The sequence below is a fragment of the Canis aureus genome, chromosome 17 (genome assembly GCF_053574225.1).
Source record: "Canis aureus isolate CA01 chromosome 17, VMU_Caureus_v.1.0, whole genome shotgun sequence".
In the NCBI taxonomy this organism is placed as follows: Eukaryota; Metazoa; Chordata; class Mammalia; order Carnivora; family Canidae; genus Canis; species Canis aureus.
In genome coordinates this window covers 37,057,074-37,083,809 of record NC_135627.1, presented here as the reverse complement: position 1 = coordinate 37,083,809, position 26,736 = coordinate 37,057,074, and the positions used below count along the sequence as shown (strand labels likewise).

Genomic DNA, 26,736 nt, shown 5'->3' with positions numbered 1-26,736 from the left:
AAAGTAATATATCAGTTCCTAACTTAAATAATTCACAATATAGCTTATAAAGGAGTAATATATAATTTATAACATAATACAGTATATGGTTATGATTTTCTAGTACTAACAGCTAAGCAAAAGTATAGTATTTTGTGTTGAAAAGTATCTGTATCCAACATCTCACTTTTCAATTGGTTGACTTTTTCAAAACAGGAATCATTAAACCATTCATTCTTCTTCTGTTCCTTACAAAAAACCCTCCTGGACTTGCATAACAGTTGAAAGTCATTTCAAGAAGCAACATTAATCAATTTAGTGTGTAGATATATATAGGAAGATAATTGTTTAAAGTGGTATTCACCAGATCCAATAATTATGCTTCTGGTAGTTATCCAAAAAAAAACAAAAACACAAACTCGAAAGGATATCCCTACCTCCATGGTCATTGCAGCATTAGCCTTATTGAGAATAGCTAAGACATGGAAACAACCTAGGTGTCCATTGAGAGATGAATGATAAAGAAAATATGATATGTGTATATGTAGGAATATTATTCATCCCTATGAAAGAAAGAAATCCTGCCATTTGTGATGACATGGATGGACTTTGAGGGGATTATGCTAAATGAAATAAGTCACAAAGACAAATACTGAATGATTTCACTCATATGTGGGATCTTAAACACATACACATAAAAAACCAAACAAATAAAACCAAAATTATAGATACAAAGAATAGATTAGTGGTTACCATAGGCAGGGGGCAGGTGGTGGGTGAAATGGGTGAAGGTGGTCAAAAGGTACAAGAATTATGAAGAAAATACTCTAAGAAATAGTAAGATATGCTCAACTAAGTATTATGTTGTAAAGAAATACTTACAACAGGGTGTCTTCTTTAAACCAAATCAGTAAAGATAAGTACCTATTTGCCAAGCATGGAAAACAATAAAGGATATTTCAGGAAAAAAAGTCATCTGTCCAGAGGAATGACAAGAAGTCAGGTAGAATCCACAGTATTGATATTTACTCAAAGTATATTGTTCAGTGAGATTCTATTCTTAACAAAATCTTTCTCCCTCTTTTCTCTCTATATATTTCAATCTCCATCCATCCATCCATCTATCCAAAATTCCATCCTTATATATGAAGCCATGTAATCATATAAACTTAATGTCCTTATTAATCCTCTTTTTGTCTCATTCAACACATCAAATCCACTGGACATACTGGTAGTTTAACCTTCAAGATATATTTAGAATATATTTACTACTACAACCCTGAGACAAGCTAACATCTCACCTAGACTATTATAAAACTTCCTAACTGGTGTATCTGCTTACAGTCTATCCTTTTAGTGATGATTATTTTGTTTCCTTGTCATTCACTTTGCACTATTCTCTGTTCAGTTCAGTTCTTCATGAGGCTGAACCTTCTGGCACTGCATCACCCGGCTCTCTTGCTAATTTGCTTTGGCTAAGTCCAGCCATGGGACTTATAACCAGAAAGTCAGGTGGTGGAAATGAAGATAAGTATATTTCTTCCCTGTTCCCTGTATGATGTTGTTGTAGTGGTGTCTCTTTATGACTATGGCTCAAGTAGAACATCCACTCTGCCATAGCTCCAATCTTTCTGAATTATATAATAAGATTTCCTATAACATCGCCTTGGCTCAGGTTTCCTGAGTCCTCAATATCTCTGTTCATTTCCTGAACACTGGCCACACCTCTGTAAGTAGTGCCTTCATTAATATCTCTTCATATGAACCATTTTGGGTAAATTTTATATCCTGCTGGGATCTTAGCTATTGCACCATCATATAGTTTATTTTTCATACACTAGCTAGATGCTCCTTTTAAGATAGTGTTACTCTTTACTTTAGAATACATTTGAATATTTCCATAGCAAAAAATAAGAAAAAAAAAAGTTATGTGTCTTCTCTGCTCAAAATCCTGCAGTAACTTTCCATAGTAATTAGCATAAAAGCTAAAATCCCTATGACCATTTAAGCCCTGTATTATCTATTTCCTGAATACTTCTGACCTCATCGTCCACACTCCTGCTACCCTGTCCAAATAATTCTATTTACTCTGGCCTCTTTGCTGTTCTTTCTCCAGGGAACACTCTTTTGCCTTATATCTGTTTGGTTTTTCCCTCATTTATTTTATGCCTCTGATCAAAATCACTTTTCATAGGATTTTTCTGGACTGCCTACCTAAAATGGCAACCCCAAACACTCTCTTGCCTTGTCCTATTTCTTTTAACTCATGATTATTTTCACCATCTGAGTTATAATGAATGCATGGTTTGTTGGATGCCTGTTGCCACCCTTCTATCCTGCCCCCCTTCTTGCTAAAATGTGAATTGCATAATAGTAAAGAGCAGTCTGTTTGATTCAATGTTTTTTTTTAAATTTTTTTAAATTTTTTTTTTGTTTGTTTGATTCAAGTGCTTGTTAAACCCAAGGGCATACTCCTGGCATACAAGTGGCACATACAAAGTCTTTATGAAATGAGTGAGTGAATAAGTAAGTGAGTAACTGAGTGAAGAGGTTTCTAGACTAATTTTCACCAAATGACTCATTCTTGTATTATTAATGGTGGCATTTTGGGTTTTTTATTGTTTTCGCTATTGTATGTATGTATGATTTGCCTTTTAATCAATATAGCATAGTTATAAAATGAATTTATGTTTTAAAAAATTCACTCTGGAGGCTTTGTGAGGAATGTCAAGTGGGGGATAGACTAGTCACTAGAGTTGGATAATTACCACTGAATCCATTGCAAAAAAAAAAAAGAATGATAAGGTCTAATCTAAAGGTATTGATAATATACATGGAAATAAGAGATGTAGAACATTTTAAAGAATCACATTTATAAAACAAACAAACAAACAAACAAACAAACTTGGTGACACATGGAATAGAAGACAACAGCTGCCAGTAAGGACTTTATTTGAAGAGATAACACATATCTTTGTTTCTGGACATGACATCAGGACAAGATTCCAGTCTCCTAAAAAAAAATGACCAATCAAATGAAATGGGCATTCATCATTCAAATAGATCTTTATATTTTAGGCATAACTTCCTTATCTGCCCAATTTTATATATATATTAGCATATTTAGAAAATAATGAGCGTTAGCTTGAATATTAGCATGAGGTGAAATCTAATGGTCAAGATAAAATCTCATTTTTTTCATAATAGATGAATATCATGAGTGACTGCTCACTGTAACCAGATTTTAGGTGTTCCTTATGATTAAATATTCATCACTCCCTAAATTCTTACCATATACTTGCCATCTCTTACTCTAGCTTCCTTTTGAAAAGAGTACAACACTTATGCTGATTTGTAGCAAATTGAGAAGTTGTCTAATGGTTTGGAAAACCCCCACAGCTGACTGAATTGAGAATAACACATTCATTATTATTTATGACTCTATTCCAGGTCTTTATAGGTCAGCTTATTGAATTCACTGAATATGCTGCTTTTCCAGCTCAGCAAAGCCAATTTTGCAGGCTACTTTGTGGTACATAAACTCATAGAAATGGAAGAGAGCCGATTTCTTTAAATATAAACACACCTAGAATGCCTTTAATTTAGGATAATTAACTCTAAATGAAAATCAATTGTTTATTAATCTTTTTCATTAAGAATTCCAAAACTTTAAAAAATAATAACTACCCAAAAAAGTAATTCTCTAGTGTGTTCTACAGATCATTCTTTCCATGAGACTTAATAACCATTACTTGAAATGTTTTCTTCAGAAAAACCATGAGTTTAAGTGAGTTTTTAATTAGATTATGATGACAATCCATATTACAAAATTTTAAAGTGGGGGAGATATGGCAGGATGGGCTTATAATTTTTTTAACATGAAACAGTTTTGTGATAAATACCTTTAAATACTATTTGTCCATGAATAAAGTGTTAGAAAATGCTAGTCTAGAGCAAATCTTTTCAAAGACCAAATGTAGATGTAATAAGAAAGCTTAATAATTCAAAAACAGAGCATGCTTTTGTCATTGTTTCAGTAGTTTATAATTTTAGGATCAAAATTTGCCACTTTATCCTATGGGAACTATGGTATATTTTGACTTAAAGAGCACATATTTAATCCTTATACTATGTTTCTCTCTAAAAATAAATAAATCTTTAAAAATATATAGTCTATCAAGTGATTTTTTAACATTTTTTAATACTTTATTTATTTATTCCAGAGACAGAGAGAGAGAGAGAGAGAGAGAGAGGCAGAGACACAGGCAGAGGGAGAAGCAGGCTCCATGCAGGGAGCCCGATGTGGGACTTGATTCTGGGTTTCCAGGATCTGGCCCTGGGCTGAAGGCAGCGCTAAACGGCTGAGCCACCAGGGCTGCCCTCTCAAGTGATTTTTAAATGAAATTGCATTTTACGTATTTTGAGAAAAAAAATAGCATAAACCTTTAATATAGAGTTACTGGTCATGAATTCTATAGTATAATAAATGACAATTTAAAAATACATAGTGAAAATATTGCCTTTTAATCTGTCTTTTCTTCTGTTTCTAATTTCTGGTTGTCACTGATGAAATCTCCACCACCCACAGTCCTGATTTGTTTAAGCTAATTATTGCAGCTCTTTGTCACACCAAGAAAATGAGAAACATTTATGTAAACTGTAGCAAAAAAGAGCTTAGTAGTAGAATATCAAATATATATATACATATGTATACAATGTAGAATATCAAAAATATCTATATATCTATATCTATCTCTCTCTCTATATATACACATATATTTGGAGAGAGAGAGAGTAAGGAAGGAAAGGAGCAGAAGAAGAGAGAGAATCTCAAGGAGGCTCCATGCTCAGTGCAGACCCCACCCCTGACTTGATCTTAAGACCTGGAGATAATGACCTGATCTGTCAGGAGTCAGACACTTAACTAAGCCACCCAGGCACCCCATAATATTTATTTTTGAAAGCTATTTTTAGTTGACATGATTTTTATTTTTAAATGTTCCTCAAAAGAAAAACAAATATTTTGCTTTAAAATTAATAATTAAATTTGAACTTTAAACATCTATTTATTAAATCGTTATTCCATGCCAAATAAAGATAGATTTTCTTTAGTGGAAAAACAAGTCCTCAGAAATATCTTTGATATATTTTATTTACTTATTAGTTTTTATTTAATTTTTTATAAAGATTTCATTTTTTTTAAAGTAATCTCTACAGTCAACCTGGGGCTAGAACCTACAATCCCAACACCAAGAGTCACACACTCTGCTAACTGAGACAGCTGGGTGCCCCATACCTGAAATACAACTGTACGTTACTTATTTGTTCAGGGAAATTTTTTCTTTGAATTGCAACAAAGTTAGGTTTTGTGGTTTAAATTATCTAACTTTCCACTTGAGATATAACATGAAATATTGGTGATGTTCAGTGTCTGTGTTGTCTTTTCTGTTCCAGGTGTCATACATGATGACAGTTCATACCTCACCAGGTGCTAAATGCTAAGATGTAAGAGTTAAAATATTTTTGTTGTTGTTTGAAAGTTTATTCTCAAAGGTGGAAAAAAATTATATTTTGAGAGTTAGAATTCCTAAATTCCATTGTACATGCATCAGTGAGTTTTTAAATTTAAATTATCTAAAATAGTCTGTGTTGGGCAGCCCTGGTGGCTCAGCAGTTTGGAGCAGCCTTCAGCCCAGGGTGTGATCCTGGTGACCTGAGATCGAGTCCTGTCGGGCTCCCTATGTGGAGCCTGCTTCTCCCTCTGTCTGTGTCTCTGCCTCTCTCTCTCTCTGTGTCTCTAATGAATAAATAAATAAAATCTTAAAAAAAATAGTCTGTTTTAATTCTCAGAACCTCAATTTCTACCTGCAAAATATTAGGGAGCTGGTTTTGAAGGTCCTTTTTGCAATAAAAATCTATGAAAGTAAGGTGAATATACCTTTGAGGATGGTGTCATGTGATCATTCATGTATTTTCTCTGGTGATTATGGAAAAATAAATTCTAAGCTGATCTGAATTGGCCTGATAAGGAAGCCAAAAGTGAGTAGAAAATTTGGAGTAAACATAACTTGAAATTAACAAAATTCAAAAAAATCACAGTAATGTTTCATAAACTTTAGATTAAAAAGAAAAAGTAATATGCCCACTTAATGAATTCTACTTGATGAAGTTAAATTACAGAATACTAAAAAAATGTCTGATCATAGCAAACTCATAATTGTTTTCATATACTTAAAATTGAATACATGGAAAGTAAATAAAATTTACTTTCATTTATCAGGAGAACTGAATTGGAAAATTTGATGTATTTGTGGGAAATATTTAATTAACATGTGCACCATTTTCCTAATGGTTAGAATATGAAATTGCATGATACTTAGCAGCAGTAAGATTATTCTAAGATAATTTACCTTTATATTAAAAAAAATCACTCCAATAAATTTGAATAGTTATACAAAATATATGTAAATATTTATCATTTTTTAACCTTAGTACTGTACTGTTATGTTCAGAATATTATTAAAATAACAACTTTTATTCTGGGTGACCTATAGGTATTTGCCATTTAATTAGAATAGTAAAGAGTGTGTTTGCCTGATTCTCTGGATAATCATTAGTGCTAAATTGTTCTTATTGGGAGATATTTTTCCCATTTTCAGAGTCATTATAATAATAAATTGTTTTATTTATTTTATACTCTTGTAAATTAAAATTATAGTAGGAGTCATTTCAATACATGTGTGATAGAATTCAATTCACTTGTGATTCCTTCACATAGCTTATAGTTTGCTTCTGTTCCTCCTAGGAATGATTTAAATTATACAGGTTTGCAAAGTAACTTACAACAGTTTTTTTTTAAGTCATATGATTTTTGTCATTTAAAAGTTGTGAATGATGATTATTAGGAAAAAAAAATGACTGCAATGGAAGGGATCTATAATTCACTAATGACCATTTATTTGGTGAGCAAAAAGTTCTTCCAAGTTTTAAATTTTTTTCTTTTGGTACATATTGAATGAAATTTCATGAAAGGTTTGAGACATGGTAAAAATTATTTTTTTGCAGATGGAGAGGCATATGTATCTTAATTTTCTATAAAATTATTTGTCAATTATTTATTGAGTAGACATTAATTATTAGGAAAATGAAAACCTACTTTCATTCACACAATTTTACTGACAAAATATTTCCATCTTCTTGTCCTGATGTGAAAACTGAGGCCCAATGAAATTAACTTTCCATGATCAAACGCTGAATTAATGTCAGAGTCAAAAATAGGATCCAGTCATTTATACCATTGCATCTGCTCACCTACCAAGATGTGTACACACATTTTTGCTTTTCACCTATTCTCATAGATAATTTTTCAATCCTCTTTTCTAAAGCCAATTTATCCACTTATCCACTTGTGCATGAAATCCTACCTACTCTAGCACATTCAGAGAAAATATTCCAACAGTTCTGCCCTCTGTTTTACATAATCAAATTTCCTCCCTTTGGAATCACACCTGTATTCAAACACACTTGATCCTTACCTGCCACTGCCCACCAAACACTGTTTGGTGTTTATCAATTTATTTTTGTTTTATCAGTTTATTGACCCCATTTTTCCTGTATGCTTAGCTCTGGTCTACAGGAACTGCAATGGCTTCCATTTCAGTTCAAGAAAATACTAAAGTCCTTATAATTGCTTATATCATTCAGTGTTTTAGATCCTTACCTTCTCTAAATTCTTCTAATAACTAACACACTGGACATTTTGCTTCAGCCACACAGGCTGCCTTCCTCAAAGAGTAACAAGCAACAATATTTTATAAAAATAGCAATGTTGACAAGGGATGTAGGAGCATATTTTATCTATCTCCTAAATAAATTATCAAAATAATTTTATAATTGGATCAAGGCAAATTTCTCTACTATAGCTTTCCCAGTGAGATGGACCCAAACATTAAGAGTATTCTTTAGGCTAAGGATCCTATTTTAATTACCAGATTTCATGTCTTTAAACTTCAGTCACTAAAATATTATAGTAGCTTCATGAGTTAATTGAGTTCCCTAAATCCTAAATTAAAATCCTGGAAAAGGTTTAGTGTTTTAAATGACTTCATTACAAATGTTCCACAATTTTTGTTAGTCCTCTTACAAATTATTATATCCTTTAATTTTATCATTGTTATATAAAATAGGCATGAATAAAAAATGAAATTCTTCCTTAATGTTTAATTGAGAAAAATAATTGTTCTTACTCTGTATGGCCTCTTGGTAAATATTATGTATATTAATTAATATGTACAAAAATGCTTATGAACTAACTCAAGTTCAGGTTTTGTTTTTGTTTTTTTCATGAAATGGACTTTGTTTTCTGATTTATTATGCTAGCAATGAAAATGGAACACATTATTCTTATAGTCAATTATTTTTAAATATATCATTGAATTAGAGGAATTCTGATGAATTTATGTTCTGTGAATATACCTAATAAAGAGATGAGAGAGTGTATCCTTACCATTGTCCATTCAGTTAGGGATTTGTAGTAAAATCTGAATGAATGTGCTATTTATGACTATGTTCCTAGTACCCACTGTTAGCTCCATCACAACATACAATTGTAGATTTCTCTCTCATTCCAGGTAAATCATATATCAACAGATGGTGAAATGAAACCAAAATTCCTAAGACTTAGAATAAACATTTCATTTGCTGATTTAATGAACACTTTTTGAGTACCAATTATGCCAAGAACTTTGTGAATGAGAACTTCAGGTCTGGTTTTCTGAAAAATATAGTTATAAGGAAATGCATAAAAACAGACTAAAACTAAGCAAGAAAATAGCAGGTGAAAGTGCTAAGAACAGGACACATTGGATGTGGCATGTGATTCATTAGAAAGAGTAGGCTGTGCTATGATAAAGGTGAACATCTATGCAGTAGGAGACTAGAAAAAGGATGCGGTGGACAGCTCATCCCAGCAAGTAGAAATATGTTATCAATAGCATTGTATAGAATTGTCAAGGTATGCTAATAATAAAAGCAGACTGACTTTCAGCCATTTTATTATTGTCTTTAATTATTTATAAACCATGCTTCCCCTTAAATTGCTTACACCTGAGAAGACTATTCCTATCACCACCACCCTCTTCTGCTGGCAGGCCACCTTTTCTAGCCCTCAGAATTGGCTAGTACAAATGTTCTATAGAAGAAATAAACCTGACTTTTGCAAGAAACAGAAAGAATATCAGTGCACCTAGAAGATACTAAGTGCTGGGAAGAGATTAGGTCAGGGAAGTAAGTATTCATGGGACTGATGATATAGACCTTTCAGGGCAGGGATATTAGGATTTTTGTCCTAAGGGCATAAATCTTAAGTTTGAAATTAATGCATTCAATCTTCAAAAGTTCTATCTGGTTGCTAGATAGAAATTATTGCTAAGCATTATTAAACATAAAAGTTAAAATAACAGGTAGAAGACTATCCCAAAGGCATAGGAGACATATGGTGGTAGGTTATTTTAGGATGGGGCTATAGAAAGGCCAAGAAAGAAAAAAAAAAAAAAAAAGAACAGATTTAGGATATAGTTTAGAATACAGCCAAAAGGACTTCCTAAGGAATTGAATATTAAACAAAGTGCAAAGTAGAGAATTAAAAGTGATTCTAGAATCTAGGCCTGAGCAACTGGATGGTTCGTAATACTATATTTACTGAGAATGGGGGACAGGGAGGAAGTCTTGGGATTTTGAAATCTTCCATTATGATCATGTGAAGTTTTGAATGGCTATTGGATATCTAATTAGATGTGTCAAATAGTTAACTGGGTATGTGTATCTATCTCTCAGGAAGAGTTTAGAGCTGAATATATAAATTTGGAACTATTTATATAGTATTTAAAAGTATAGAAGAATGCTATTATTTATGGAGAAAATATGGTATACTAGAGAATTGCAATCAAAGAGTAGAAAAAATTAGCAATAACAAGTGAGTAAGAGTGGCCAGACTAATTTTGTTAAAGCTGCTGGGAAGCCAAGTAAGATGAAAACAAGTGAGATGGGAAAAAATATGACAGCATGGAGGCTTCAGGTGATTTTGAATAGTTCAAAGTACTAGTTATAGTGGATTGAAGGGAGAATGATGATTATTAATAAGTATTTATTAACTATAAACAATAATAGCTACATATTTTGCTGGAAAAATAAATAGAATTAGAACACTTGGTAGGAATATGGGGATTTTTGTTTTAATATGTCTGAAACAATAAATCTTTGCAAGTTAATTAGAATGATCCAATGTGGAACCAATTGATAATATAAAACATAGAAGAGTTACTGAAGTAGAGAAATTTCAGTGGCAAGAAAAATGGGATACAAACCACAAGCAGTGGGCTCAGCCCTTGACAAAAGCAGAGACACTTATGAGCACTATATTAAAAAAAAACTTAAAGGCTTTCATATTAGGCTCCAACTTCTCTACGCTTTTTACCAAAGAGTGCATATTATTTTACTGCATTGACAAAAACTGTTGAAATAAAAAGTTTTTGTATTTTCTTAGTGTTGTAACTTGAATTGTGAATGTTATCATGGGTTAAATGATCATAAATACTAAATAGTGCTTAAGGTAAATCTGTAAGATTTTAGAAGCACATATCGTCCATGCATTTCTGTTTTAAAGACATTGTTTCTCATTTCTTTTAGAGAATAACATTATTCCATGCTTTAAAAAAATTATAGTCTAGTTTTATAGAGAAGACTATTTTTAAAAAAATATTTTATCTTATTTGTTCATGAGAGACACAGGAGAGAGGCAGAGACAGAGGGAGAAGCAAGCTCCCTGCAGGGAGCCCAATGCAGAACTCAGTCCCAGGACCCCGGGATCATGTCCTGAGCTGAAGGCAGATGCTCAACCACTGAGCCACCAGGCATCCTGGAGAAGACTATTTCTTTGATGATGCCTGGTATAATCACTAATTAATCAGAGAGCAAGTAGATCAAAGAGGGGGAAAAAAAGAACAAAAACAAACTAAAAAGCAACAAAGACCAGTAATAGACTGCATTAATGTGTTTGATTAATTTTTGCCTTGCTCATTTGTAAGAGTCAAAATATTTTCTTTTTAGTTTCTTTTCCTTTGTAAAAACAAGATATATAATGCACTAAATAGTGAACATTAATGCTGACAAATGTGGAAAGTTGTCAGATTTATCAAGGAGTAGTTTACCTATGCTTGCTTTGGAGAAGTAAAATCAAACAAAACATATAAATTATTCAAGAGTATAATCTACTCTGTATATCTTCCATTGTGATTTATGAATGTTCTTTTTGTATTGATTTCTTTTTTGTCACTTTGCTTGCTTTTCATTAGGTTTTTTAGTTGTGGCTATAATTTTTATGGACAGGAGGGTCTATGTCTCCAATATCTGATCAAATTTCACATTTCCAATGGAGTAAAAAATGTTGCTGACCTCTTCCTTCACATGTTGCTGTTATTACATAAAGGATCTTTTGGGATAAATTACAGCTTTGCATAGAAAGAATTTATTCCTATAAAATAGAGGTTGTATCTGTTTCCTTAAGTGACACTCCTGAGTTTCCTTGTTATTTTGCTATTTTTTCTAAGTATAGTAAACTATACTCCCTTAAGTTTAGGCAATAATTTATTATTCCATTGCAGATGAGTTTTTTTTTCCTTTCACATTTTGCTACAGAAAATAAATGTTTATGCACATAAACACACACCACTACATATTTAAGAGTCAATAGGTATTTCGGTTAGCAAGATCTGAGAAATCTTTATCTTTGTCATCTCAAAAGAGATAAACAATACCAATTCCAAGATAGGAAGTAAAGTTTACTTGTATATCTCTAACTTTCCAAATAATCTGTGATTGTGACAAAACCAAATTTTCCTAAAGACCTTTTGGCTTGACTATATATATATTGCATTCCCTTGATTTTCAGAATAGCATGCTTCAACTTTCCAAACCAATCATTAGAAAAGAACCCGCCAAAAATTGGATAGTTATGTGTACTTTTAAAATATGTATATAATAAATAAATATTTATGTACGTATTATAAGGATAGATCTTACAAAAGAGTTTAAACCAGTGGAAATGATAGTTATGTAATGTTAAAACATGTTTATTGCACAGCAACGTATTCTTTTGTTGCATCTTTATAAGAGAAAATATAGAAAAATGAGTAAATCAATATGGTTAACCTCTTTGTGTGTGTGTGTGTGTGTGTATACACAATCACTCTCTAAAATAAAATTTCCATATTTTTTCCAATTCTATTGAAAATTTTAAACCTCTGGGTATTCAAGAAAAACACAGAAACTATTATGCAAAATTCTATTCCTCACTTATTTAAAAAGATAATAGAAGTCATTCACTGTTTCTTAGACTATAACTCATTATGTATTTCTTTCATTTTGCCTTTTCCTCTGGTCCTTTCTGCAGCAAAGTCAACTGAACTTATTTCAGTATTAGCTGTTATATTTCAATACAGGATAAAATAGACATTTTACTTCTGAGTCATTTTATGTCTCTTTTTTATTCTTTTCTGGAGCTCATTTTGTTTACCACTTTTCTCAACTGAAATTCATACTGTCTACCAAAATGTATATCCTCATGTTTTTCTACACCAAATAACCATAGTTTTTATTTAAAAATTAGCCTATTTACTATTTCTTTTGAAAATAAATTCTTATCTCACTAGAAAATGGAGACTCTCTCTCTTTTAAATACTGCTAGTACTTTAAAATATAATATTGCATTTTATATAATTAATATATTAAACATATGTATAAACATATATAACGAGAGAGAAAGAAAAGAGAGTGTGTGTGTGTGCACACAAGCAATATATATTAGGGCGAAATCTATATTTAAGAGCTCCAGGATCGGGATCCCTGGGTGGCGCAGCGTTTGGCGCCTGCCTTTGGCCCAGGGCGCAATCCTGGAGACCCGGGATCGAATCCCACATCGGGCTCCCGGTGCATGGAGCCTGCTTCTCCCTCTGCCTGTGTCTCTGCCTCTCTCTCTCTCACTGTGTGCCTATCATAAATAAAAAAAAAAAAAAAAAAAAATTAAAAAAAAAAGAGCTCCAGGATCAAGAAAAAAGTATTTCTGATCATCATAATAGCTTTTCTGAAGGCATGTATGATGCTTAGCCACTTTGAAAGTTCACGTAAAAGGCTAGAAAATCCTAGATTAGATCAAACTCTTTTTTAACTCTGGTTGGACATCCAGTTAAATCTGAAGCCAATCACAAAATTAAATACTGTAATTTCCCCTCAGTGGAATAAGAACTACAATAATGTCACATATATCTAGAGCACAATCTGAGCTCTGCAGCTTAATAGGAAGATGGCTACTGTGCTGATTCTCAGTTTGTTCATTAGTCAAGTGGTAATAATAACAGTTACTACATAAGCATAATGTAGAAATTAATTGAAATAAAGTATGTTATGTTTGGTAACTAAAGAAGGAGATAAAAACTTGTTAGTTTATATTCCCCTGCTCTCCTTTCTTCACCATTTTTTTTTTTCACAGAAATCTTTAAAATCTGGGTAGAAATATATGGAAGATGCTATAATAACATGTAATTCATTAGCATCAGTTAAGGAAGTAATAACACCTCTTATATCCAAAATATTTCATGAAAAGAAAATATGTTTTACTCTTTCTTCCTCCACATCTAATTTGAAATTATATATAATGTTTGCAATATCCCTAATTTGGCAAATGAGAAATAGATAGTAGACACATGCTGTATTTATGACTATTAAACACTCTAATAAGAGTTAATTTAAAAGTCTTTTACTAGCTAGTTACACCAAAAAAAATCATATCTTATTTTTTAATGTTAATAAATATTGTTTCACTAAGATAAAGCAGCTGCTCCAAAAAAGAAGTAAAACTCCATTTGTAATGTGTAGCTTTAGTAACAAATAAGTCAATAGAATGTACATGTCTATTCTGATGGAATAGCATAGATGGAGGTACAGGTAAAAGCATCTCCCATTTTTTTTTAAAGATTTTATTTATTTATTCATGAGACACACACATAGAGAGAGAGAGAGAGAGGCTGAGACATAAGCAGAGGGAGAAGCAGGTTCCATGTGGGGAGCCCGATGTGGGACTCAATCCCTGGGACTCCAGGATCACCCCCTGGGTGGAGGACAGGCGCTAAACCACTGAGCCACCAGGTGTCCCAGCATCTCCCAGTTTTGATGACAGAAGAGAAGGGGGAGAGAGTATGAAGGAAAAGCATATCATGAAAAGCTTGAGCCCTGGTCATATTTTTGGCCTCTTCAGTTATACTTCCTAGTACTTATGATTTTTTTTCTGATCATGATGATTTTTGGCCACTGGCTTAACTCCATGCTCCCCACATTTCAACATACAGTTGGAATGGGTGGGCAGGGGTCTAAGGTACCAATTGTCACAGCATCTATCTTTGGTTAATGGGTATCTACCTATTATTGCCTAATAGTGGTCATTGGCCATTTCTATCTTGGGAGAAGATCCCCAGGGTCTAAGAATATCTGGCATCAGAACCTAGAATGGAAGATTCAGAAAAATCCAGTGCTTAGATTCACAAATCATTGTTTAGTTACCTAAACACATTTTTCTTCCTTTTTAAGATCCTGGTGTTAAGATAAGCTCATATAATTTGCTTAGGCAGAACTTCCATAAATTCTTCTCCTCTGTCTTTACTGCTTTATTCATTTCAGCAGCCAAATGAAACACAATTATTCCTTTATTTATAAAACTTCATTTCTTTTCCCAATTTTAGTACAGTGTGTTTTTTTCAAACTTTGCAATCTTAATATATGATCATAATTCTCATTTCACTTATTAACATGTACTTGCCTGTCATTCTTTCCCAATGTCCTAATTCCCTATTTTACATTCTTTGTAATATATGGATCAGTGAAAGTATTGACGGTAGTATGGATCCAAATGAAGAATCTGGTGAATGTTACAGGCCCCTTACATCTCCCACACAAAATGTATATACCTACAATTGTATTTGTCATTTCAAGGTAAGAGCTACCTTCAAACTTATTTCTGGATAGCCTGAGAATTCAAGGACCCCAGGTTAACATTGCATTGCTGTGCATAGATAATTTTGGAACATGACAAGGTAAAAACATAAGACTAAATCAGAGAAAAATACTCTTCTTCTTACAATTTGAATGAACTTGTTCTTACCAGTTCACCTGTCCTATATAACTTATAACTCATCAGTAAAATGAGGCAGTTAGTTCACTTGGTGTCTGGATTCTCCTTAGCTCCAATTATTGAATATTCCATATTTCCAACTGCTAAATGCTACTACTTCATAACCGTGTACCATTAAGTAATATGTCTTATTTGTAAGATTTCAAAACTCTATGAATATACCCCAAGAATGTATTTTCATCAGAGAATGATCACATTATTGCATCTTAGGATAGATAAGAAGATAGATAGATAGATAGATAGATAGATAGATAGATAGATGATAGATAATAGATCTTCAAAATAGGGAAGCGGGGAATTAATTGCAACATTTAAAAATCTTCTAGATACTGTATTTAGATTAAGTACTTTACAAGTGCTGTCTAATTTTCTTTTCACAAAACCTTTGTGTGGTAGTACAATTTTATTTTATAGGTGAAGAAGTTGGATCTCAGAGAAATTAAGTGACATTCTCATAGTCATATGAGCATGAATCAGTATGTGGCAGAGATGGGAATCAGAGCCATTACTCATCATTTTCCATCACCACATATTCCTAAAAAGAGTATTTGATTAAAACTAAAAAAATGTGAATAGTAATAAGTGGGTTGTGATGTTACTTTTTCTTAAATAATTAAACAATTGTAAAAAAATGGTAACAGTGAGGCATAAAACTTAGTTTGGGAAGTGGTTGGACTTTCTGCCTTCAAGTGCATGTGTGTGCGTGTATACGATAAAACATAAAAATTGAACATTACTATTTTACCAGATGCTTAATGGGTATTCTTTTTTATTTTAAATTATTATTATTGTTTAATTTACATTTTGATGTTACTTTTAATATAGAGCTTTTTAGAACATAATAACTATTAATACAGCATCACATACAATTACCTGTGGTGGAAGCAGCGGCAGTCTTATAAAGGCTAGAAGCATACTCAAGTCATTGCATCTCCTCTGCATGTCATACTTGACCCACATCATTAATGCATGGAAGATAGTTTCTTCGTCAGGAACATTTACATCATCACTGGCCAGGAGTTTATGGAGCTCCTCAGCTGGAAGCAGTAAAAACTCTTGATTTCTCATAACTTCCATTATGTTTTCCTGCAGGGAGAAAACATCTTGGAATAAATTTGGCTTCACTTTGATTTAGCTGGGAAAGCATCTCAGAATGAAATGAGAAGTCGTCAATAACCTTTGTTCTCATTATAACATAATCCTTGAGACTTAATCCTTCAGAAACTAGAAGCTGTTAAAATGAAAGCATTGTAATTGTAATTGAAGTGTAAATGTATCAGAGACAGCACAGATCTTGTAATAACTGGAGGATTATAATGTTGAGCTTTGTAATGCAGGCAGAGTGTACTAAGTGATTAAATGTTCAAGTTTCAAGTGGACTGCTATGTAAGGTTTGGTGAACATGAAAAGAATAGCATTTCAAATTTTTTAAAGCTTGACTACATATACATGAATCAGAAAGTGGGAACGAAATTACATAGAGATAAGTAACATTATAAGATGCATCACTATTTATTTAGAAGGGAAAAACAGGACAGATAGGCTATAGAAGTCACAAAAGCACATATGTTCCACCCTTTTATTATCTCTCAAAACTTCCTCCTCTCATGACAATTTCTCTGGCTTAATTTAGATTCCCATTTATTTTCTTCCAGATTGCTGCCATAACCTTCTAATTACCCTGCCTGACTCTATTCTTAGCCTCTTTACTGTATCCTCTATAATAATGCTAGAATAATTGTTCTACCACATAAATATCATGGCTTGCTTTAGTTTGGTCTCCTTTGTCTTTTGGTTCAAATCTCTTGGTGAAGTACACTACTTCTTTATGATCTGACATCTTCCTGAGTCTAAGACTATATTTCTTAACCTTACATGTGTTCTAGTCACAGTTACTTAATCTTTCCATTTGCCATCCTGTCAGACATGTCCCCTCTCACTCATCTATTGCTTAAAATGACTTATATCCACTTTTTCCTAATTTCTGACATTTTTAAAGACTCAACTCAAAAGCAATTTGTGATATACGGGTTTCTCGAGTCCTCTGTTCACTCGAATGGAATCTGGCTACCCCATTCACCATGCGTGCTCAGTGGGTGGTATTTCTATCCCTGAGATAGCAGTTACCAAACTGAGGCCTAATCTTCAGTGCCCTTAGGGGTCTTAACTCAAACTTTAAGCTCCTTGGAACAGACACCTTAACATGGCATATCTAGATCCTGGAACATTACAGGTGAACAGTACATATTTATTGAATTGGATGTGTTGGTAATATTTGTGGAGACAAATAAAATTTTGGAAATAGTACAACAGAGCGGTGCAGTGTTTTTCAAACACACTTTAAAAATGACTTGCCATCGCTTCTCGGCCTTTTGGCTAAGATCAAGTGTAAAAATGACTTGCCAAAACCCTTCTGATATTCTAGCAGAGAGGGTTTGTTGGCTGATATATGGTTAAAGAAGACAGATCTGACTGGCTGCCTCTATTGTTCCACCAATCCCCCATTCTCAATTCCAAGGAAGATATAATTAAGGTTTTTCAGAGAATAGTTTAAAAGCCACTGTTGTGGTAGAAATCTCAATACATGCATAGTGTAGGAAAAAAAAACCTGAAACAGATTCAACTAGATATTTTCCCACAAAGGCATTATGACTAAAGCTGAATAGAAGGCTCAGCAAATGCCCATTACTCTGTATGTCAGAGAAGACCCAACTTATTTTCTAAAAGAGACCTGATCCACCTTTTGAGTGTTATCCTTGGAACTGAATCCAAGGCTTGAAGTGCCTTCAGCTGTCACAAAAGAATCTCAGCTTTTAGTTTCGTTCAGGTCATATGCCATATTTGATGGACATCACAGAATAGCTGATGTCCTAGAAAATTTTGTTCCCTGTGTTCCCTCTGTGCCTAACACAAATTCTATGTAAATTATAGGTATCCAATATCTATTAACTGAATTAACCAATTGAGTGTTCTGAGATGTAGTGCCACCAAGTTTCTCTAAAGAACTATGGTAAGATAAAGATGTTTTTGGAGAATCTTTGAAAGATTTCTTGTCCATCTATTTTCCAGTTACTGAAAAATCTATGCCTCTGTTAAACTACACACAGAACTGTATAGCTAAACCATCAGTATATAGTATGGGGTACGATAAAAAAGCAGGTCTATTAAACTCTTAGTGGTGTCTATCAAAGATATTGTTTAAGGCATATTTTGTTATATTTTACAGCAGCCTCTTTATGATGACCCTTGGGAGAAATTTCTTGCAGGTTTTAGTAGCGAGAATAATTGCACTTCTCCTGAGTAAATTGGTTTGCTTTTATCATGGATGTTGTAAATTATGAAATTGATCAGATTTCTCTTTTTATTTGGCTTCTAGAAAACTTAGAGTTAAATTGAAATCTATCTGTTAAGAAGGTAATAGTCCTTTATAGTATGATTTCTTTTTTAGACAGCTCCAATAATAGTTTCATTTAATAGCCCTACAGCAGATTTTTTTTCTTTTATCCCTACATCTTTTTTAGAGCATATTCTTTTAATTTTATATCTTTGCAAGCCATACTACATTTTGGGGAATTAGCTACGTGGTTTGTAAAAACTGCTATAAATAAACTGGACATTAGGAGCTAATATCAGATTATTGGATTTTTCATACTGTCCCATATATTATATTGTTTATTATTTTTTCTTTATGTATTTTAGCGTTCTAAAGTTCTCTTTGCTCTTGTTTGTTTTCTCCATCAAGTCTCCTTTTCGTGATATCTTGCCTGATATTTTCCTGTTTTTTGCAATCTATTTTCTGGAACTTGATTGTTTTAATTTCATTATGTTATATTCACTAAAGAAAAATGTAAATTCACACTACTTTCCTTAACACTGCTTGTGTACCCCTGGTAACTCCTTGTGTGAGAAGATCAAGTAGTGAGAGGCATCAAAATTCTTTGGCCTGTTTACCTTTTGTACAATAACTTTAAATTTATTCAATAATTCATTCTATATAGATTTACTGAACACTTAACATATGGTCCTGGATAATTGCAGTAAGAACAAAATGGATTTGCATCAAAAAGCTTACCACACATGGGACACCTATAAAATGTGCAGTGCTTATAAAATGACTTGTCAACTCAGAAAAGCAGGGTTTTCAAATGGACCTAGAACACTAGGTAGGAGAGTAAATTAGAAAATGGAAAATGGATAGATATAGTGTTATGGCTAAGGGAAAGTATATAAACAAAGGCATAATAGCAGGTAATATAGTATAAAGTACCATATATGGAATGTCAATTTGATTAAGAATGAGCACAGAGAAATTATGAGAAATAATATTGAAAGGATAATTTAGACCATATAATGGAATAAATTTATTCTAAAACTTTGACAGTCTCTCCATTAAATGGGAATATATGTATACATATATTTTTATACATAGATTGAAATATTTATTATAAAGAAAGATTTTAGCATCAAACTTAAGTTGCCACTACATAAGACACAAACAATCTTTATTAATTACAAGGCTAAATTCTACTGTCTACTGTCTACTTTTTCTATTTCATAATACTTTAAAATAATTTTGGTAGCTACAAAAAAATTCACAATTTTGTTTTATTCTAAACAGAATTTTCTTACCATTTTTATTTAGCTATTTCCTGAATTTGACATAAACATTTTCTAATATTAATTTTCTTCTCTCCCTTAATTATATTATTGTTTTTCTCTTATCTTATTATTGGCTATATATTAATGAGTAGTAATTATTCAATTTGAAATTCCAGTGGAAGTTTATTTTTATTATTTTTTTAAGATTTTATTTATTTATTCATGAGAGATACAGAGAGAAAGAGAGGCAGGGACACAAGCAGAGGTAAAAGTAGGCTCCATGCAAGGAGCCTGATGTGGGACTCGATCCTGAGACTCCAGGATCATGCCCTGAGCCCAAGGCAGGCGCTAAATCGCTGAGCCACCCAGGGATCCCCAGAAGTTTATTTTTCTACATCATTTTAAAAGCTAACAATTAATGATAATATTAAGTGGAATATAAGGAAGTGCATTCAATTATCATATTTTAGTTATCAATTTAGTTTAAAATCTGGGTATTAAATTGTAGTAAAATATTTTATTAATGTTCAAATAACTTTAACATAAATTTTAATGTTGTTTACTTCATTAACAGCTACTACAAATACAATATATTATACACTATTATGGTTAACTCAAAGATACTGCTCTGTTATGAATGTCTACTGGGTTAAAACTATTTCACCATCTTGCACTTTGTGACCAGAAGTCAGTTAGAAGAAGCTCCTAATCACTGCTTCCAACATTATGTTGGGAAGGTTAATCCTCCAGATCACCACAGAATCTCTGGCTTGATTCCAAATCACTGGAGCCTATGGAATTCATTTAATTGCCCATCTAAAAAGTTATTGGTTAGAAAGAGGAATTCTTAGGAGGCTCATACTACCAAATAAATGGAAAAATGAAAATTTGAGGCTGAGAATTGGCTACATCCTCTGGTTAAGGTTTATTATATAAGAATGAAAATGTAAATTTTGGGTCTAACGTCTGAATTCTAAAATTATAATTCCTTGCATCCTTTGCAAGGAAATTTTTGAGAGTTTCTGATATATGCATGATTCTACTATTGTCAGGGACAAAGTTGAAAAATACATATCTTGATTTCCAAAGCAGAAGTTACATCATGTACCAGATTGAGTAGTGTATACCAAAACTTCATATTCACTTGGAACCTGATAATGTGGCCTTATTTGGAAATAGGGTCATTGCAGATGTAATTAGTTAAGCTAAATTAAGGCCATCCTGGATTAGAGTGGGCCCTCATCCAATTACTGGTGTGGTAAATGACAGAAACAGGCCTACAGTGATGAGAACACTATGTGAAGACAGGGGTGACACAGAAGGAAGAAGGCCACATGAAGGTAAAAGCCATGCTGCCAAAAAAGTTAAGGAATGCCAAGGATTGCTAGGAACCACCAAAAGTTGGAAAAGGCAAGGAAGAATTTTTCCCTAGAAACTCCAGAGAGAGCATGGCTCTGCTGACATCTTGATTTCAGATTTTTAGTCTGAACTATAAGAGAAATTTTCTGTTGTTTTAAGTTATCCAGCTTTAAATACATTGTTATGGCAGCCTTAGGGAAATAAATATCATAAAAGAAAGTAAAAAAAAAAAAAAGTTATGTTAAAGACTCTCACATAAACTTAAGAAAGTATGATAATTATTCCCAGTCTTTTACATTATAATTGCTAGGCTCTTTATTTTATGGAATGGTGCCTTTGAGAAATATTAGGTTTCTAATGATCCAAAGGAGTGTGAGGGACAGGAAAAAGTGATCTCCTGTTAGTATCCAGATCGATCTATCTATCTATCTATCTATCTATCTATCTATCTATCATCTATCTATCATCCCTCTATCTATCTACCATCTATCTATCTTTCTATGCCTCTAGCATTTAAATTTTCTAAACGAGCAAGTTGGGGAGAGACACTTATTCCAGTTATCAAAGGCTTCTTGTATCAGCTACCTTAAAGTTGCTATACTGATATATTGATGTCAGGACTAACCCTTTCAGGTTAAAACCAATTTTCCTGGGCTTTTGATTATTTGCCTTCTCTGAATTTTTTATTTTTAATACTTGTGTTAAAGTTGCTGCCTCAACTCTTGAATACTATCTCAGACTTTTTTTTAATTTTTTTTTTATGATAGTCACACAGAGAGAGAGAGAGGTAGAGACACAGGCAGAGGGAGAAGCAGGCTCCATGCACCGGGAGCCCGACGTGGGATTCGATCCCGGGTCTCCAGGATCGCGCCCTGGGCCAAAGGCAGGCGCTAAACCACTGCGCCACCCAGGGATCCCTATCTCAGACTTTAAAGGGAACAGAGACTCATTAAGAGATAGTCACAACTTGTTATTTTACAGATAAGAATGCAAAGGCTGGATACACAGTCAAGGTAGGTCTGGGGATTCAGTCTTTTGTCCTATTTCATTACCTGGACTGTCTATACTTTATTAGGTTCCCCTTCTGGTTCTCCTTTGTTCATCTAATTTAGACTTACTGTCTTACTTTGATCTGTGCAATATGTATGCACTGATTCTTAAGTGTTCACCTGAACCTGTTTCCACCTTTTTCTTGATATATCTGAGTTCCATGATGTGTCATGGTGATTATGGAGAGTCAACATATTAACACTGACTTGGACAGTTGGTCAGGATTTAGATCCCAACCCTGCTATCCACTGGTGTGTGATTAAAAAGTTTTTTTTTTTTTTTTTGTCTGTAAATGGGTTAAAAATAGTATCCATTGTAAAGCACTGTTGTGAGGATTAAGTGCGAAGATTAAATTAAATTTACTGTTCTCAGTCAAGTATCTGACACTGAGCAAGCATTAGAGAAGCATTAGCCATTACTATTAGGCATCTGAGCCTACCCTTCACTTTAGTCTGCTATTGTTAAATGTATTGCCTACATTTACATTTTCTTTAACTTCCTTATTTTCTTTACTGATTATTTGGTCCATAAGTCATTATCAAGTTTTTTTTTTTTTTTCTGCCTAGTATATTTATGCTACTAAAACCACTGAGACTAAAAAAGGGAAAGTTCTGGCTCCTAAGAAACATATTTTCTAATGAGAAGGGAAAAAATGGGGGATTTAATGGAGTCAAAGGTAAAGAATGAAAGTGGAATAAGGAAGGTCAAGGAGGAGTTTCAGTTAGGAGACACACACCTTTCCATTCTGGAATAGCAATTTCCAAGACAAGGAAATGTTTTTCATGCAATCCTAGATTTACAGAGCACCAAAGAAATATTGATAGCACATGGTCTGATTCTCATATCATTATCTACCAGGATTACAGATGGGAATTTCTATGTCCTCATATAATCTCAAATTGGAAACTATCTTTAAAGACACTTAGTTTAATGTATATTCCATGTGCTTCTCTGTGCTCTGCTCACCCAGTGACTATTTTTTTTTTTTAAGATTTTGTTTATTTATTCATGAGAGACAGACAGACACAGATACAGTCACAGACACCGACACAGACACAGAGCGAGAAGCAGGCTCCATGCAGGGAGCCTGACATGGGACTCAATTCCAGGTCTCCAGGATCAGGCCCTGGGCTGAAAGTGGCGCTAAACCACGGAGCCACCCGGGCTGCCCATCGCACAGTGAGTATTTTCAATGATGGGAATTACTCCATTAAGAAAACCTACATCACACATGAGAAAATGCTCTGCATCACTTGCCATCAGGGAAATACAAATCAAAACCACAATGAGATCCCACCTCACACCAGTGAGAATGGGGAAAATTAACAAGGCAGGAAACAACAAATGTTGGAGAGGATGCGGAGAAAAGGGAACCCTCTTACACTGTTGGTGGGAATGTGACCTGGTGCAGCCACTCTGGAAAACTGTGTGGAGGTTCCTCAAAGAGTTAAAAATATACCTGTCCTACGACCCAGCAATTGCACTGTTGGGGATTTACCCCAAAGATACAAATGCAATGAAACGCCGGGACACCTGCACCCCGATGTTTCTAGCAGCAATGGCCATGATAGCCAAACTGTGGAAGGAGCCTCGGTGTCCAACGAAAGATGAATGGATAAAGAAGATGTGGTTTATGTATACAATGGAATATTACTCAGCTATTAGAAATGACAAATACCCACCATTTGCTTCAACGTGGATGGAACTGGAGGGTATTATGCTGAGTGAAGTAAGTCAGTCGGAGAAGGACAAACATTATATGTTCTCATTCATTTGGGGAATATAAATAATAGTGAAAGGGAGACAGAACGTAAAGACTCCTAACTCTGGGAAACGAACTAGGGGTGGTAGAAGGGGAGGAGGGCGGGGGGTGGGAGTGAATGGGTGACGGGCACTGGGGGTTATTCTGTATGTTAGTAAATTGAACACCAATAAAAAATAAATTAAAAAAAAAAAAAGAAAACCTACATCATTTTTGAATAGCCCTATCAGAAAATTGTCCTCATTTTGAAGTAAAATCTTCCTTCTTATAATTTTCTGACATTAATTCCAAGGCAGATCTGTTATTTATTCTCTTGACCAGTTATTCAAACATTGAGGATTCTATTTTTTCTCTCTTCTATCATACTTTTTAAAGGCTAAAGAATTATCATTCTTTAATCTTCTAAAGGATCTTAATCTTCAAAACCAGAGAACAATGCTACAGCGGAAGATACAATCTTTGCTGAATCTCCCCTGAAATACCTGCATTCGTCTCTTTATTCCTTCAGCAATGAGAACAATAAAATAAAAATAAAAAATATTCATACAGACTCTGTGTTGTTTATTTGCATACAACTTTTTAATCTTTCCCAAGGACCTTTTCCAAGTAAATGCAGGAAAACAAATACTAAACAATCATTGATAAAAATCTAATTTCAATCACATGTATATATATATATGTAAACATACACACTCATATCTAGCTACTATTATTTAGATAATCAACCAAATGAAAGAAATGTTCAAAGAGTTGACAGTGTGTATAGATTTTTTTTTTGTCAGTTTTGTCAGTGCTTATGAGATGACTTGGAATATAATTCTTTATATATTTGGATTATATATCAGACCCTTCTTTAATATAACAGTATATTGTAATGGCCACACATGTTTTAGTATATATATATACATATACTTTCTTCTGAGTTTTCTTTAGCTACAGGAAAATGATTGAGATCCAAATCTGCCAAACTAAAGTGAACAGTTGCAAGTTTTCTTTATTAATTATTTCCCATCTATTAGGTGTGATTACTTCATTGGTGGCATTTTTTTTCCCCAAAAAATATTAGAGTACCAATGTTAAAATGAAGCATTTTGTTACAATTCCAAAACTGTGTCTAGTATCAGAATTTATTTCTTATGGCCATCTTTCTAGATATAGGACAAAATATAATTTTAGTTATATTATTCATATAAATATGTGGTTTATATATTATAAGTCATATATGTGATTCATATATTATAACTTTGTCTTTTCTGACAAAATGTTGCTATAGAGAGGTAAGATAATTTAGAAATTATAGTGGAAAGAGCAATAATTATTCATTAAGAAGGACTGGAGAAACATCCCATTCAAATACTCTCTGGTCAGGACTTCCTAGGCAAAGACACTTCTTTATTCCAAAATATCATCTCCTAACTTTGAAAATGGGTTTTACAACACCTAGTCTGTAAATCTTTTCTGATTTGCTTTTGAGTACATTGAGCTAAGGAAATAATTCCTAAACTTAACAATGTTATGCAAACTAAACAATTATTTTCATGGGACTCTAACCCTTGTAATAATTTGGTCTTCTGGGATCCCTGGGTGGCGCAGCGGTTTGGCGCCTGCCTTTGGCTCGGGGCACGATCCTGGAGGCCTGGGATCGAATCCCACGTCGGGCTCCCTGCATGGAGCCTGCTTCTCCCTCTGCCTGTGTATCTGCCTCTCTGTCTCTCTCTGTGTAACTATCATGAATAAATAAATAAAATCTTTAAAAAAAATAAATAATTTGGTCTTCTTTTGATACTGGAAATGTACTGTTCAAAAACATAAATATGCAATATATATTATCTACTAATTTGTAGAAGGAGGAAGTGAACATGTACAAGTCATTTATAAACTTCTCTATCCAGAAAAGAAGCTCAGTCAGCCAAATTGTTCTTCCTTTTTTGGGGGGGGTTTAACAGAAAAGTAACTAACCATTTCCAAACATATTAAATGCTTCACAAACAGTGTAACACTATGCATGCGTCAATTATTAGTCATAATAGTGATTTTTATGATTTACTGTTAAGTACATTTACTCCTTGGTTGAACCCAAACCTTTCTGCCGCCCCTTCCTTCATAAATTGCTCTGCATCAGTATTTCCCTAGTTTCTTGTAGATCTCTTATAGAAATCATTGAGAATGGCAGCAGATGGAAAAATTAGGAGGAACGTGATAATCTCCACACAATCTTTATGAGGCACATATTTGTGCCAGCCCATGGGAAAAATGGTATCATTGCCAATTAAATCAGGAGGCAATCAGCATACCTGTAAATTCAGAGTTGTTTCTTTTCACTGCATCAAAGTGTCCAGGACACTTGATCACATAATTTTTTTTCTTTTTTTAAAAAGATTTTATTTATTTATTAATGATAGACACGGAGAGAAGAGGCAGAGACATAGGTAGAGAGAGAAGCAGTCTCCATGCAGGGAGCCCAATGTGGGACTCCATCCAGGACTCCAGGATCACACCCAAGGCAGATGCTCAACCGCTGAGCCACCCAACTGTCCCAAACATTTTCTTAAAGGAGTTATAATACATCATAAAAACATAAAAATAACGATCCTATACAACTTTGCTAATAAAACAGAATTTTAACACAAGATAATATTTATGTCTTCCTTGAGAGGATATCTTGCAGAAAATTGACAAAGAGTCTTCTTTGGTGCATAAGAATGTATATTGTATTCAGTAGTTCTCATTCTGTGCTTATCCCTTATTG

General features: G+C 33.4%; 1 protein-coding gene across 1 annotated transcript in view; it reads right to left on the bottom strand.

The window, feature by feature from the left end:
* KLHL1 (kelch like family member 1) overlaps positions 1 to 26,736 on the bottom strand; it is a 362,820-nt gene that overhangs the window by 124,735 nt on the left and 211,349 nt on the right. The window contains exon 5 of the mRNA XM_077855417.1: positions 16,091 to 16,303. Coding sequence (XP_077711543.1) covers positions 16,091 to 16,303 — 213 coding nt within the window. The remainder of the gene's footprint in view (positions 1 to 16,090; positions 16,304 to 26,736) is intronic.